The sequence below is a fragment of the Tympanuchus pallidicinctus genome, unplaced genomic scaffold (genome assembly GCF_026119805.1).
Source record: "Tympanuchus pallidicinctus isolate F22 unplaced genomic scaffold, pur_lepc_1.0 scaffold1, whole genome shotgun sequence".
Lineage (NCBI taxonomy): Eukaryota > Metazoa > Chordata > Aves > Galliformes > Phasianidae > Tympanuchus > Tympanuchus pallidicinctus.
Genome location: NW_026294618.1, coordinates 61210082 through 61226465, shown reverse-complemented (window position 1 = coordinate 61226465; position 16384 = coordinate 61210082). Strand labels below are relative to the sequence as shown.

The window sequence follows — 16384 nt, the reverse complement described above, 5'->3', positions numbered from 1 at the left end:
TATTGTTGTTTGTTTCAAAGCTTTGAGAATCTGTTGAAATAAATGTGACAATTTCTTCCTAGGGTTAGTGTAGCTGGCGGAGTTTACCAGTGTTGTTTCCTAAACTGATAGGTGCTCCTTATGTTTTCAGCAAAAAATGAAAGTATTTCAGTGTTTCAATCCATGCAGCTACAATGTTTGAAAAATTATTTTGTTTTACATGCGCTACTGATGTTCTGAAAATCTTAATTGTTGCTGTTGAAGTAGTTGCTTTAAAATTCATAGTGTATTTCAATTCATGGTTGAACTACTTAATCTTTGTTTGACATGAAGTATATTTATCCCCAGTCTTCTGTCAGCATATGAAAAATATTCACTCTATTGCACAGAAATTACCATCATTATGTGTTTTTTTTTTTTACTCTAAAAAATTACATTGTATATAACATAATAATCCTGAGGTGCAATTTTTGTTATAGAATTGCTCATTTTTAATTCAATATTTTGTTTGCTCAGAAGCCTTGTCTATCCAAACTTACAGATCAAAAGTATAGAATGATTTTGTTTTAAGGCCGAAACAACTTATGACTAATCTAAAGAGTTTTATAAGAAACTGAAAATGTACTGTTTGAAATGTTTCTTTTATTTCTATACAGTAGGTGAGTCTTTCCTATACTGTGGACACCCTTTGTTGGTAGTGGTTTTTTTTTTTTTTTTTTTTTTTGTCTGAAGAACAGGTCCAAGAACAGGTTTTCAAACCGTTCTTAAATTTAATAAATTTTATTGTAGCTGATTCAGATGCATTTCTATTTCTATTACCCCTGGAAATAGAAGAGGTACACTATTTCATAAATCAGTAAAGGCTAATTAATTTAAATTCTGGCTCAGTTTCACAGTTGTGAATTCTGCAAATAAATTCGAAGTAGGTGTTTGATTTATACTTCCTGTACCTGTTTGGCTTATTTGTCTTTTTCTCCCTCACTTCTATGAAATAACTGTCATATTATGATTGTATAAAATAAATGTATTCAGTATTTCTATGCTGCTTTTATCAATTTCCTGTAAACTTCTTTCAAGCTTCCTATGAAGACATTGTTATGCTTGCACAATTTTTTTCATCTTTTTCAGGATTCTACCTGTTTCTTTTAAGTCTTTAATGAAGTCAAATATTTGGAGCTAAAGAGGAGACTAATGTAAGATATACAGACGTGTATTAAGGGGTTTAATGACCCCTCACAATGTCTTCTCCAGTTCATCTGAAGTTTCACATGGGGTGAGAGGATGGAGTTGAACTCAGTATTTCACAAAAAAAAACCAAGCAACCCAAACACCTGCTATTTTGTTTAGGCAGAGGAAGAGCTAGACTTTATAAGGCTAGTAGATCCCTAAGTTTGTCTGCTATCAGATTTCCAATAGTACCTGGTACCAGACATAACTTACACAAACACAGACATTCATAATCCTATTAGTATTCTCTCTTCTAGTTTTCTAGATAATATAATTGCATTAATATCTTTTCTACCTTGAAGTCTGTAAATGCATCAACAAGCTGCCTCCAGAGAGTCTCTCCTTTTAATTGAAGTCATAGTTTCTAGCATTTGATCTCTATATCAAATCATCTGCTGCTAGTCGTGAGCTAGACTTTGGTGTCAACAACAAAAGAGAAATGAGAACAAGTTTTGTCTTGATTTTTTTTTTTTTTTTTTTTAAAGGAGATATGTTGAACATAAGGCACTCAGAAGAAAATTTCTGTGCTGCAGGATGTGATTTTTGGTGATGGGTAGTGGATAGCGCAGGTTGGAGTTGGACATATTGAGTATCTGGAGCTGATACCTTTGTGAAGACAAGCATATGTCCTGGCTTATCATCCCCCTCTGACTTTCATGCCCAGTGTTTGTAAAAGTTGTTATTATTGGAGGCATTCAAGGCCAGGCTGGATGTGTCTGCAGCCTGGTCTGGTGGTTGGCAAACCTGCACGTAGCAGGGGGGTTGAAACTCGATGATTGTTGTGGTCCTTTTCAACTCAGGCTGTTCTGTGATTCTAAGAAAAATGTGTTCTCAGCTATTTTAGCCAAATTTGAAGACAGATCCTGAAGATTAAATCCTCTCTTTCTTCTGAAGAGATTTCATTTTTTCTTTTAATGTTGCTAATGTAAGAGTCTCTTTTACCTCAGCTCTATTTGCTTTTGCATGAATGCCTGAAATGCGTATATGTATTCACCATATCATTTGGAATTGATATGCATAAAGAAACCAATTACTTCACCTTCTGAGTATGTTACTGATGCAAATGGCTTGAGGTTAGTAGGTTTTCTTTGTGTAGTGTCCATCAATCAAGGACTATCATTTTCAAGATTAGTATTTTGATTCAGCCTTTTAATCAATTTTTATAATGTATTTTTATATGCCAATATCTGAGGATAGCAGAATTAATGAAACAACATTTTCTGCTTAAAGATTAGAGTGACTTTATTAAGTACATGAACTCAAGATTTTGCATAACTATTTTCTCAGGGTGATGAATCCTGTTCATGTATTTTCTGTAATAGAATGTGAAGCATTTCATTCAATGTAAATGATTCCCTGAAATTATTTTAAACTAAACATTCAGAACTAGTCTTTCTTAAGTTTTTATGTTCTCTCTGTAAAGAGAAACATTGAGTTCTTTTTGAGATCTCTACCTGTAGAATTTAGCAAATAAGCTTTAAAATGTTTTAAGATTTATGATGCTCTAATAAGATACTTAGTGAAATGTCTTGAAGGTATCGCGCTCCCTCAAATTATCACAGTCTTTTCAGTGGTGTATGAAATTTCTGCTTTTCCTCATCTTTATGTTTTCCCCTTTTGTTATTCTCACTATAGTTTAGTATATACATATATTTTATTCCAGATAATTTTGTAGCATATAATATATGCTATCTGTACATCACTAAGGGTGTAGAAGTAGCTGAAGTTCGTCTCTTGAACTAGCTGTGGCACTGCAGGATTAGTGATGGGAGAAGAAATGCACTCAAGCACATAAAGTTGGGGGAAAGTTTCACAGTGGTTTAGTCACACATCTGTACAATGCTCTGGTAGTGGGACAGATTGGGCCGTAGTCAAATACTAAATAAGAAATCTTTGTCTACATATATGGAAGGTTTATGCTGGCTTTTATGTGAGACCACCTGTATGAATTCAGCCTGTCAAAAATATTGAATATATTTGAATTGCAGAATGAGTTTTGACTGGCTCAGTGCTTTGTAGCGTGTGGCTGTAGCACCTTTGATTTGGGAACAGCAAGGCCTGCACCACTGAAGCACAGTGTGAGGCTGAGCCCACAGCAACACTGGCAGACCCTGTGCCAAGCCCTTTGCTGCACCCTGCTAGTAAGGAGTTGTTCTCTGTGTCTGATTGAGCCAGACCTTATCTTTCGGAGTGATGCAAGGAACAAAAACATGATGTGCTGGTACTGCCTGATGTAGTTAGCTACTGTATATATTGCTTCCAAATTACTTTTCCCTATTCATTACTACTACCATGTACATGGTTTGCATTGTTTACTCTCTGACCTTCCCCAGGTTGGCCTGTACTATATTTTGCTCTGTACCATTTCCTTTAAAGTTCCTAATCCACTATTGTCTTTGTCAGCCTTATCCAGTCATTCTTCTCTTTCATTTAACAGCATTTGAAATTGTAACAACCTGGCTTTTCCCAATTGCACACTGAGATGGGGCCACATGGCTACCTCTGCTGCATGTTGCCTGGCCAGGGCCTCAGCACGACTCAGCCCCACACCTGCTTCAGTGTTCTTTCCTTTGTGCTATTTCCAGTCTTATTTTCTCTCTTTAATATACTCCCCCCATTCCACCCCCCTTCTTTTATCTGTTCAGTGCAGATTGCTCCATGAGGCAGATTCCATCATCTAGCTCTGCGCTTCAAGCGATGCCACATTTTAAAATATGTTGAATATCTACATTGGCACTGCTGTGTGTGGATGGGGAGAATTCTGTTATTGGCAGAAAGAGTGACATAGCATCAGGGGCACAGACAGGAGGAGGGAAAAAATAGAGCAGACTTGTATGTTTAGGTAACAGCAAACTGTCCTTAACACAGTTTTCCTTTATGTTGAGCCTACAGCCTAAGAGTAGCATACATGCACATGTCTCTAAATCATGAATTGGTTATTTACAGCTCTCTTCTAAAAATGAGTGAATAATAATACCAGCCCTAGCTTTTCAGTTTTCTTCTCTAGAAGAAGAAACTGAAAGAAAGTTGTCATACATCTTGAGTTCAGTGTGAGTCCAGAAATCTGCTGAGATTGCCCTATTCCTTGGAGGCATTGTGGCAGGCCCAATTAAGTAGCTCACAGAATCTCCACAGTAAGGAGCAGCAATACACAGCAGCAATACACATATCTAGAGGTTTTTTCTTTTTTTCATGCTAGTTCCTCTGCTCCCATGTTTATCTACTTGATTTGGAAGGCAGGTGAGGAGGAGGGCCTCCTTTGTCAGCTTCAGATCTTTTTGCTGTAATGCAGGCAGCCTGCTCTCCCCATGCTGTGTGGAGTGCTCGTCTCACAATTCTGGAGAAGAGACTGACTGTGCCTGAGCCAAAAGCATGGTGCTGGTCAAACATCATTTACTCTTCACCTTCAGTTCTGAAGTTCAGTTCAGTTTGCAAATCAGAGAGAAACCTCTTGTGTTTTCCACCTCCTGCTGGTGGGCTCAGCTGCCTCTGCTACAGTTTTGGGCTCTGTTTTCCATCACCTGTGTGGCATATGACTCAGGGCTCCTGCCCGGCAGAAAAGGCTCTGGATGTGCTGATTAGCAGCTGGCTGAATGTGAGCCCACAATGTGCCCACGTAGGTGAGTCAGCAGCAGCCTGTCTTGACTCAGAAAGTGTGGCCAGCAGGACTGGGAAAGCGATTGTCCCCTTGCATGTGGCACTTGTAAAATCATACCTTGAGTACTGTGTTGTTTTGGGTCCCTCATTACAAGGACATTGGGTCACTTGAGTGTGTACAGAGAAGAGCAACAGAACTGGTGAGAGGATTAAAAAACAAGGCATCTGAGTGTGGCTGAGGGATCTGAGGCTGCTTAGTTTGAAGGAGGTTAGGGAGCATCTCACTGCTCTACCTGAAAAGAAGCTGTAGTGAGGTGAGTATCCTTCAGTTGATGAGTGATAGCATGAGAGGAAACAGCCTCAAGTTGTACCAGGTGAGATTTGGATTAGATATCAGGAAGAATTTCTTCATACACATGTTGGTTGGGCATTGGTACGGGCTGCCCAAGGAGGTGGTGGAGTCCTCATCCTGGAGGTATTAAGAGATGATGTGTGGGCATAACACTGAGGGACATAGCTCAGTGCTGGGACTCAAGCTGATGGTTGAACTTGACAATTTTGAAAGTCTTTTTCAATCTAAATGAATCTTTGATTTGATGAAGATGGATTTGTGGCACCATAGTTTGATGTCGTGTTTTAAAGGGAAAAACAAAAAGATTGTGGCTGTAATGGGGAGGGTGCGTGCATGTTGACCTTAATGTTCAGACCCAATATCAGTGTTACTGAATGTGTGTATTCAGTACTGCCCCACAACGAGTGGAAACTAGCTCCAGAAGAGGGTTGAGCCATAATTTAAAGAAAATATGGATTCAGTATGCGTATCTCAATATCCAACTAGATGACAGCGGTATTTCTATGTTTTCTAATGCTGTGGTGGGTGGGTGAGGGCTCGCATCCCGCCGGTTCCTGCCAATTCAGACTTCTACCTGGAGGAACAGCAATGGGAGCTGGAGGGAAAAGCGCGAGCCTCCCCGATCCCGCTGCCCCCCCCCTCGTTGCCGTGGGAACGGAGTCGCCGCGGCGGCCGCCATGAGCGCTTCCAGAGCCGGGTCCCGCGCAGCCTCGGCCGCCCCTCGGCTCGTTCAGGTATCGGCCGCGGGGCGGCGGCGTCTGCCGGAGTGGGGAGGGCTGCGAGCGGCTGCCCCTCTGGGGTAATGCGAGGCGCGGCTCTGCTCGGGCGGTTTTGGCCGAGAGCCTTCCTTGTGTCCGGTAAATGCGTTGGCTGTTTCTATGGAGAGGCGCTTTCCATAGCCGTAAGGCCGGTTGTGAACCGCTCCTACGGGTTATCTCTTCAATTATAAATGTAATTTCGTCTCGTTCTTTTCTTTTAAACGGTTTCTGCAGCTGCAGGGCTTTACATGTTGGTGGGCACGTGCTTCGATCCCACCTCCAGCCGATCGTTAGAGCTTATCTTTCCAAATTCAAGGACGAAAGTTTTCCTTGTTAAGTGCTGCAAAGGGAGGGTCTGTCAAGGAGCAGGAATTCATGGTTATCTGGGAATTATTTCTCTGTGTTTCTTAATCCTTTGAAGTTGGTTAGCTGGCTTTGATGTAGGTTTAAAGGAGACGCTCCAGGATACGGCTTGGAAAGATCCAGCTCATTCCTACTGAGGATACAGCAGGAAACTCGCAGCAGTTTCTTATTCTGAAGGGACAGCTGTCAGTGCACAGACAGCTCAGTATATCTGAAAAGCTGAATGGCACTTGTGTGGTTGTACCACATTGTTCTGAGGCACGGGATCAATACACACAACCTCTGTTATGTAAGATTGACTGCTGTTCTCTTCAGTAGGATTGCTTTGACCTGACTGCTGAGTTTTTGTTAATGCTGCTTAATTTTAGAATTGGCAGTAACTCCATCATGCATCCTGCTGAACTGAAGTCAGGCAGGCTGTGAAGGTGGTAATGCCTATGGACATAGTAAATAGTTGGTGCTCAGAAGTGTGTTGGTAACTATGTATTTATTAATTGTAGGACACAAACAGCAAATACAACTGCAGCCCTCATCCATCTTGACTGTGTTTTTGTATGCACATCTAAATGTATCTCATCTCATGTTTGGCTTCTTCTGAATGCTGTAAAACACAATAGGTATCGAGAGAGAACTGCAAGGGTCACATTTGCCCATAGTGTGTTTTTAAACATTTTTTTTAGCAAATCTTTTACAAAAGTCATTTACCTTTATTCAACACTGGTGAAGTAAAAGCAGTAGAACAAGCAATCTATGAAAACCGCTGCATAAGCACTTAGTTTTGTTATACGTTATTCTCCCCCTCTATGTGTTGGTTTTTTTTTTTGTTTTTTTTTTTTTTTTTTGCATTAGCAATTACCATTTTTACTATTCTGAGATGAAATACATCACCTCCTCACTATTTGCTTTGGGAAAGTAGTGACATGAAGTGTCAGGAGAGACAAATTTGTTAATTTAGCTATGCTGCCAAATGGCAAAGTTAAAAAAAAAATAAAAATAAATAAATATCTTAACATATTAAATAATATTTACATCAATTGATTTATCTCTCTCTGCCTTGAGAGACTGCTCTCTCCTGTCATAACTTTTCTTTTTTTTTTTTTTTTTTTTTTTTTTTTTTTTTTTTTATTTAGATGCAAAGTCACCTCACTCCAACACACAAGAAAATGAAAGACGGGAATGCTTTAACTGCTGCTGGTAGTAGAGGGTAAGGCTGCAATGTTTGTCGTCATGCAACTTTCATTTGAGCCCATTAATCAAACCTCCTCAGTGGAGAAATAACCCTGGACAGTGATTTTTATCTTTCAGTAATACCTTTTTAATGATTGCTGCAAAGGGAGGAGGATAGGGCTAGGCAGTACCCTTCCGAAAGGAATTTAGAAAATCTCTTTGGTGATTTGTTTGGGCTGTTCAGGACAGTTTAGTTTTGCGTGTTTCTAGAACAGTGCACCAGTGCATAAAAACTCCACAGACATAACCAAAAGAGAACATGCACACCTCCTAGAGCTCAGGTTTTCAGCGTTGCATACACAAACTGCAAGCAGAGAGTTGAGCTCTGTTACAAGAACAAATCAGAGAAAGCAAAGAGGTCTTCGTGGAGTGGGAAGTGATCAAAAGTAATTGGACATTTCTTAGATTTTGGAGAATATGTAAGACAGACTGACAAATTGGAAATAGTTTTGAGTCATTACTTGTAACTTTTAAGATTGATGTTAATAAAGCGTTACTAATAGAAATATTTTGTGATCTCTGAAGGCAAGGCAAATTGTGCAAAATGTTACTCAGGAAAAAGTTAACCTTTTTTTTTTTTTTTTTCTTCCAGAAAATTAAGGATTAGATTCTGAATGGCAATAAAGTTTTAATATTATGTTTCCAACTGTAGTTGGAACAGACACAATCAAATAGCAGCCTTTAAGCTCTTCTTTACAGCAGCTAAGCCCATGAAAAAAGAATTCCTATTGTTCCTCTTTTGAAGGGAGCTTTAGTCTCCCTCTTTTCCAGTAGCACGTTTGGGACTAAAGTTTCCTTGTGATTTCTTAGGGAGTTACATTTGGTGTGGATTTTCTTTTCAACTTGACATTCATCCCAGCAACTTGAATTGGATGTTATCTTCATTCTGGTTGCAAGAAATAATAATGAGCTGTGCTGTTGTTATGAAAATGCATTGCATTTCCAGAAATTAGAACAATTTTAATACTCCCATGAGTATAAATTTGTATTAAAAAGAAATATTACAGATTCAGTGTTTATTTTGTTTCATAGAAATGAGCTGTTATAGTATTTTTCAATCTCCATTTTTGTTGTTGTTGTTGTTTTGTTTGTTTTTCTATAGAAATGAAGGAAGAACAGAGTCCACAAAGGTTAGTGAATTGTTATTCACTTTTTTTATGCTACCGCAATGTGAAAAAGAAATCCCAGCCCTGAGTGCAGTGCCCAACAATGTGGGCAAGAGGCAAGAAATAGGCTTGGCAGATCATTCAGGGTAGTGGTCAGTGGTTAATTCTTGAGGGCTTTCTATTTTGGTGGGACTTTTTTTTTTTTTTTTTTTTTTTTTAATTTTTAAATTAAATATAATTTGAGAAAGGGAAGCAGTAGTAGTAGTGTTTGCAAGGATTGAGATTAGCTGTATAGTGGGAAAGGATGTTATTAATGAAGAAAAGTTGACAAACGCAGAATTGGAATGACTGACTTGAACATCTGACTGTTTTTGAAGTGTAGGGGGAAGTATATATCTAGTAAATGTTGAAGTTCTGTTGATTCCGAATAAAGAGAGGTTTGCAAATTACAGGCCAGGTTCTAAAATGGTGGAAGAAGCGGTTATCTGGTACAAAATGAAAATGGGGTAGAGAACCATAATAGCAACAATGTCCTTATGTTGTTTGTCTTCTGAGGAATTGCTAATGAAGCCAAAGGTCCAAGTAGCTACTGATCTTCAACATTGTAAATATAGGTTTACGTTCTGTTTAGCACTGGAAGTGAAATGAAAACTACGTTTTCTTACAGGTAAGTGGGAAGAGTTCAAAGGAGTCCATAATGTGAATGAGAGAAACCCCCCAAACCCAGACTTCTTAGAGCTGATGGAAGTATAATATGTGAAGGCTTTTTCTGTCCATTGCCTCTGATTCCTTTAACACTTTGTTCACTTAATTGTAATCAGTAAGTTATAGTACTCATGAGTTCACAAATCTGAATTTTTCAAAGAGTAACAAAAGCTCCACATGTGTAATATAAATTTTACTCCTGTAGTAGTGTCATGCCCGAATAATTGCATTGTGTTGTATATGGCTAATAATGAGATTTATATGTAGCTGCTGGCAAAACATAGCTGTTTACTTAAATATTAAAATATGCATGCTCCCTGCCAAAAATGCTATAATCATACCAGCCTTTTGAGTGTGATGTCACAATGATTGGCTTTATATTTGCTAAGGCACTTGAGAATGCAGAGAACTGTTTCTATAAATCTCGTTGAAACAGTACGTGTGAAATAGTAATTCAAGTTGACTTTTACACCTGACTTACTTTAAAACTCTTTTAAATCCTTCTTGGATTATGTGAATTCTTGAATATGTGTCTTTACATCTTTAACATGCTAATTATCTTAAAGATAGTTGTGTGACAAATGTGGGATTCGGAAATTTCAGCTCTAATGGGCTTTCTTACATTGATTATTGCTGATGAACGAGACTCTTCATTCTTCAACCTTGCTCTGCAGTTATTTTTTTAATTGAAGCTGTTTTGAATTTCTCCTTTCTATGGAGTCAGAAGTGACTGTGTTCGTTTAGAGAAGAAAATTTACATCCATACAGCAGTATAAGGATAGTTACTTATATAAATAATATAGTGTCACTGTCTGCAAGCTCCCTCCCTGGTTTTGGAGCCCTGCTATATTACAGAAGAAAACAAAACTTGGCCTCAAAGGATTTCACCTGGTTGTACAGTGTGAAACAGTAAGTGGATAAGGTGGTAAGACAAAGTAGCAAAAAAAGATGGTACATGCCTTGCTTACTCCCTGAGAACTGTGATAATGTGTTGAGAAAATTAGGAGCCCTTTCATCTCAGAGATTGCTGGCTGTGTGTGACCATGAGCTGTTCTGCCTGTATCAATTTGGCTTGATGAAAGTGGTGACTCCTTTGTGAAACAGAAGGGATGAGCGTCCTTAAGGAGATGAATGTGATTAAACTTGATGGATTTAACCCTGTGTCTGCTACTGAAATGAAGAAAGATTAAAGAGTTGACCATACTATAAAAGGTAATCCAAAGTAGTTTATCTTCTGCTGCAGTCTGAACTAGTAGTTTTGTGTTATTCCTCAGGGAATTTTGTTATGTTTCTTGATAAAGGGTTATTTTACTACATGGTCACCTGTTGAGAAGACTTTCATTTTTTTTTCTGTTTAGAATGGATAGGAACTGAACTTGCAGTTTATCTCATCCTGGAAATCAGTGTCAGTGTAGAAGAAAGCAGAAGGGCTACATGTCACACTTTAACTTCAAGATAATGTGTGCAAGAGTTAACCTCTGGTAAACTCTGGGTGCTCCAGGCTTCTGGCTTAGTGAAACCTTAAAGAACTTGGAACTTTCTTATCAAGCTATCACATGGCTGTCTGCATAGGCAACACATTGCCAAAGCTGAGATAAGGAAAGGCATCTGAGCTACACCCTACTTGCTTTAAGAGAGGAAACTGCTGACATGGAGTTCTTAGGAAGAGCTCTGTAACTCCATAGGGGACAATGAAGTTGAAGTAAATGTTACTGGCCACGGTATGTAAGCTGTCAAGACTGCTGCAGTACTTGAGAACTGAAGGAAAGAAAATGTGCTATTTTTTTTGTTTTGTTTCTCTTGAGTGTTTTTTCTTCTTTTTTTTTTTTTTTCTTTTCTTTTTTTTTTTTTTTTAATGGGTTGAGAAGGCTTTCAAAGTGCAGTGTTGAGTAGATACCCTGAAACACTGCCTGAAACTACAGAAGTTTCTGTAAAGTTTTAATAAGTTGTAAGCTCCAATTGTCAGTTTGTATGTTTTCAGATTTAACATGTATTGTTTTCAGCTAGATACGCACTCTATTAATCAGATAACAGCAGCTGCTGATTATATCAAGCAGCTGGCATTTTGTGTATTTCCTAGCAGTCAATTGTGACAACTGTTACACGGTCGATGGGAAGTTAGCTATGTCAGCAGAATGTGTACTTCTCACACTTCCTGTAGATTTCGTTTTGGGGAACTTGTTTTCTGACAGTTAAAAAATAAGAATGAGCAGGGTTCCTTATCCAGTGTCATCTTTATGTGTTATAAGGAATTACTCATCTTGCCCAAGGAGGTTGTAGATGCCCCATCCCTGGAGGCATTCAAGGCCAGGCTGGATGTGGCTCTGGGCAGCCTGGTCTGGTGGTTGGTGACCCTGCACATAGCACGGGGGTTGAAACTAGATGATCATTGTGGTCCTTTTCAACCCAGGCTGCTCTGTGATTCTGTGATAAATGAGAGCTGTGCATTCTCTGCCTCCTTATTTCCATTTTGATCAATGTGCAGTTGTGATAATCAGGAAGCTGAGTTCTTTAATTACATTATTCCCAGGTTACTGAATAAGGTTTTGCTCTTCCACCTCTTTTTCAGGAGAACAAAGTTTAAAAAAAAAAAAAAAAAAAGAAAAAAAAAAGTAGAGAAAAGAAAGGGAAAACATCAAAACAACTGGTATGAATTAAGCCAGGAGTTGTCTCCCTCTGGGACCTCAGACAGCTGTCTTTATCCCTGTCATTCTTAAAATGGTTTGCGGTTTAGTTTGTTTTCTATTCATGGTGTCTGTAGAGTGTACAGGAGTGGGAACAGGCTGTTTGTGAGAAAACAATTCAGGCAAATTGCTAATAGTGTGTGCTCACTTTTTTTGTTGTTGTTCTAAGGTAAACTAATTCAGCTTCTGTTTCAATAAGGATTATATGTTTTGTTACATAGTCCACTGAACAGCAACACTGCTTAATTTCTTTCTCAAAATTGAACATTTCTGTGAATTGTTACTAGTTGTTTGTTTGTTAGTCTTTAGAATCCCAACGTTTTTAGGAAATGGCACTCAAATTAAAAATATGGCTTTTTTTTTTGGTGTATATGTATGCACATATGGTGCCTCTGTGTGCTAATTAAACTCACAGAGGTTTTGGAGACACCTGATGAATCAGATCTGTCTAGCTTTTCTCTGCTTCACCTGCCCTTTAATACAACATTTGGTTGTATTCTTAATCATATCCCTCATTGTTTTTTTTCTCTTGCTCATTGGTGTTCATCAGGGAAGGGGTAGATTTGCATTTTACAATGCATACCTGCAAGCATTAGGATTGCAACTTTGTTTCTGTCCTGTGTGGGAGCTGATTGAACAAAAACCTCTTGTTCTGTCTTCTAACGTGTGCTTCCAGCATCACCTGAGAGACTTCTGTTCACAAAATGTTAAATTACATCATTTGTAGTCATTATCAATTGGAGGGAGGGGGAAAAATCTAATTAAACTCCTATCAAGATCTCAGGTCTAAATTACACCTTAAAAAATTCAAATAACAAAGGTTGAGAAATCCATAATGGTTGTGCTCTACTTTAGAAGAGCCATGCAAAAATGAAAAAGTGTAGTAAGAAGATTCTAAAAAGCACAGCGAAAAGAATTGAATTCTTGCAAGTGAATGAGATTGAATGAGATTGTGTTGGGAGCATAAAGCCAGCACCTACCGTCTGTTAGAAGGATGTAAGAATGGATGAAGAGAAGTCAGTGTGGTAATGGTGATTGCTGGGGAAAAAACACCAACGTTGTTCAGAAACCTGAAATTATGTCCGAACTTGATGGAGTCCGAAAGGACCTTGGCATACTAGAACTAAGAGCACAACTGGGAAAGCCAGAAAGTAACTTTGAGAAGATCAGGATAAGGCATGGATTTGTCAACTTGGTAGGGAAGCAACAGAGGTAAGATATGAATGAAAGGTGCAAAATCATGAGGTGATGACTGATGGCCTTTGCTTTTTGTCACCGTTTCTTCCAGTATAAAAATTAGAGAGTATGCAGGATGACTTCAGTTGGAAAACAAAAGTGGCTCTTTGTACAAGACACTTGAGGACTCTCTTGTCAAACAGTGTTCTGGATAAATGCTGACATGGGTCAAAGGAGGAATGAGAGAGGCTTGTAGTAGAGAGATCTTCAGAGTGTAGTTGGCTCATGTAAATAACAGGCCTTTCTCTGACCAAGGGTACTTTTTTTGAATTTAAATATTAATCTTGTAACAACCATGTGAATGTCTCTGCTGATGTACTCTGTACTGTTTAGAAAACACTGAAGCAAAAATGTTTAAAATTGCAATGTTTAAGAGATTGTCTTTCACACTGTCTTCTCAGGAGTCTTGTGATCGCTTTCTTTTGGATATTCCTGTCACCAGAGAGCAGATGAACCACTATCGAGCTGCAGCAGAGACTGCTCAGAGTGAACTAGCAGCACTAACAGTGAAGTATGACTGTGTCCATTCAGAGGTATACTTGAAACTATCTCCAAATGCTTCTCCAGATCTGAAGATTTTCTGTAGAACACTTTTGCGGAGAACAGAAAGTTTACAGAAAGTACAAAAATTCTTTGTTTTCTTACAAATTTTTTGTAGCACCTTAACCTTAAAAAAAAAAAGAATATCAATGAAATAAAATATATTTTACCATAGTTAGTTGAGTATGGGAAATAAGAGCATTCAATACTGCAGAAGAATGAATTATTAATACAGTGTCCAGACAGAACTACAGGGATGAGTATCCATCAGCTGAGCTTGTATTTGACCAGTTGATCCTGAAATTATTCCAGAGATCCTCAAAAGTTACCCAGGGTCATTTCATATTTGAGAACACATACAGGATTTCATGGTCACATAGAAAGAAGTTCTTACTGGAAATCTTGAATGACTTTATTTGCCAAGATGACTGACTGATTTATAGACTCCTTCAGTGCTGTTCTTGCGAGGCAGAAGAATAGGCAAGAAGCAGCTGTTCATACTCTTGTTTAAGACCTTCATGACCCAGCTGAGGTCAGAGCCCAGTTATGCTGAATGCTCTTAAAATTCATGATATGAGATTATTCTTGTTTTTTTTCTTTCTTCTGCTATTGGAACTGACCACAGAGAGAATAGACAGAGTAAAAAATATCATATTTGGCAAATGAGGAGTTGAACTACAGAGAAATGTTAAGGTTATGAACAATTTAAGCTACCATAATTGTTCCAGCTGCCAAATAAAGCAATCCTATTGTTCCTTCAGCTGTTCATTTTCTTCCCTACACCGCCCCATCCCTTGCTTTAGTACAAATGTCTGTGTTGTGTTGTGGTGCGCTGGTATGGGGAGCTGATCCAGCAGAAAGATGGAAAAAAAAAACCTTCTGGGTTGTTTTTCAGTTGGATCAGTTTCCTGATCTATTTTACCTCATTGCCATGTGAATGTCCCTGATACTGCAAAGGAAAGAGCAAATTACCAACGTAAAGCCAATGAGATGGGGAAGGGACAAAGCTGCTCTTCTCAAAATCAGTGATGGCTTTTGCCAGCTTCAAATGCAGTAACTGTTCAGCTGCCTTACCAGCTGGAATTTTACTCTGAGCGTCTTGGCTTTGCTCACACTAGAAGTTTTTTTTTTTTTTTTTTTTTTTTTTTACCTCTTATACTGCAGCTAAATGTCATAAATATTCACTGCCTTAATTTTTTTGCCACATATTATAACAGAAAGAGCATTTAATGTGGTTTAATTATTTGCATGCTAATCTTATACAGTAGTGCTATATGCAATATTTTACTGCTGAGAACTGGAATTGTCAGGAGCTGAAACAATTCTTAGCGCCTCTTGTGGCAAAATTTTCACTGTAAATTGTGTTAAATTTAACAAAGTAAGACAACTGAGCTGGTTTTTTATGTACCTGATGCGTGTGCCAGAAGCTCAGTCCTTTAGAGAAGTTTGTAGCAGAAATAATTCAGTGGAAATTGGTATTCTACCAAAACTGGGAAAGGAAGATAAAGAAAAACGAATGAACTACATGAGATGCTGGGAAGCTCCAGCATCATCTCTGGAACAGATTCTTGATGTTTGATTGTGGTCTTTCTCTTCCTCCTTAAAAGACTGTCTTGCCGTTTCTCTGTAAGTCTAGCTATATTTCATTGAATTATCTAACAAAAAAAGTAACTATTTGCTTAAGCTGGGAAGAGGTTGCCTTAGAGCACAGCTCTCAAAAATTATCTTTGCATTTGGATATGCAGCAAGTCATCAAAAGGCTCCACCCTCACAAGAGAGGATAGCGTTACTGTGGCTTTCTGCAATGTAGACAGAGTAGTTGTGCACCAGAGTTGAGAGCAGGGAGGAAGCATGCAAAAAAAGAGGGAGTAGTGGTGTTAACTGCTGCATTGCATTGCATATGCATTGATGAGGTGGGTTAAGGTTATGCGGAAGAACTAAATACAGGCACTTTCTAAATTCTGATTTTGTTAACAGATTTATCTAACAGGCAGAGATTAATGTGAGAAATTGTATGTGACATGACACAACAGTGACTTTTTATTTCTGTATATTCTAGTGATATGAAAATAGTTACCTCCTTCCACTTAGTCTCACAGTGGTGGAATCTTTTCTCACAGGACTGAATCTTTTATTCCAGAAGTATTTTTTCTTGTCATGTTATTGAAATTTTAATGTTTATATTTTTCAGCCTGTACAAAATTATTTTTCCTTTTAATGAGTTTTCTCGTTTTCTATTTTATAGCTTCTTGAACTCAGGTCCAGAATGATCTCAAAAGAAACCTCTTTCAAAGAGCTGAAGTCTGAAGCTGAAAACTACAGGGAAAACAATGCTAGACAAGCATCTCTCCTCCTGTCTTTGCAAACTCGAATTCGGGAGACAGAAGAAGAGTTGAGTGTGCTTGTGGCTACTAAAAAACAGGCTGAGCTGACAGCTCAGGCAGCATCGAAGGAAAACTGGGAGCTGAAGGAGAAACTTCATGAGCAAAATGCCAGACTTAAGTAAGATTAACGTGAGATGAAAATTTCTGATGACAAAAAGCTGCAATGGCCAACAGAAATTAAGGTGGTGGGCAGACTTAATTGCAAATCCGAGTTCTGTTGTGTTGC

General features: G+C 38.4%; 1 protein-coding gene across 8 annotated transcripts in view; it reads left to right on the top strand.

Annotated features, from left to right (window-relative positions):
* The first annotated feature begins 637 nt into the window (after nucleotides 1–637).
* CCDC170 (coiled-coil domain containing 170) overlaps nucleotides 638–16384 on the top strand; it is a 47095-nt gene continuing 31348 nt past the window's right edge. Inside the window, exons 1-5 of one of the 8 annotated variants that reach the window (XM_052687593.1) lie at nucleotides 5817–5889; nucleotides 7407–7480; nucleotides 8606–8633; nucleotides 13636–13767; nucleotides 16020–16276. In XM_052687593.1, coding sequence (XP_052543553.1) covers nucleotides 5833–5889; nucleotides 7407–7480; nucleotides 8606–8633; nucleotides 13636–13767; nucleotides 16020–16276 — 548 coding nt within the window. In that variant the 5' untranslated portion in view covers nucleotides 5817–5832. The other 7 variants (XM_052687636.1, XM_052687628.1, XM_052687619.1 and 4 more) reach the window with 7 other exon arrangements.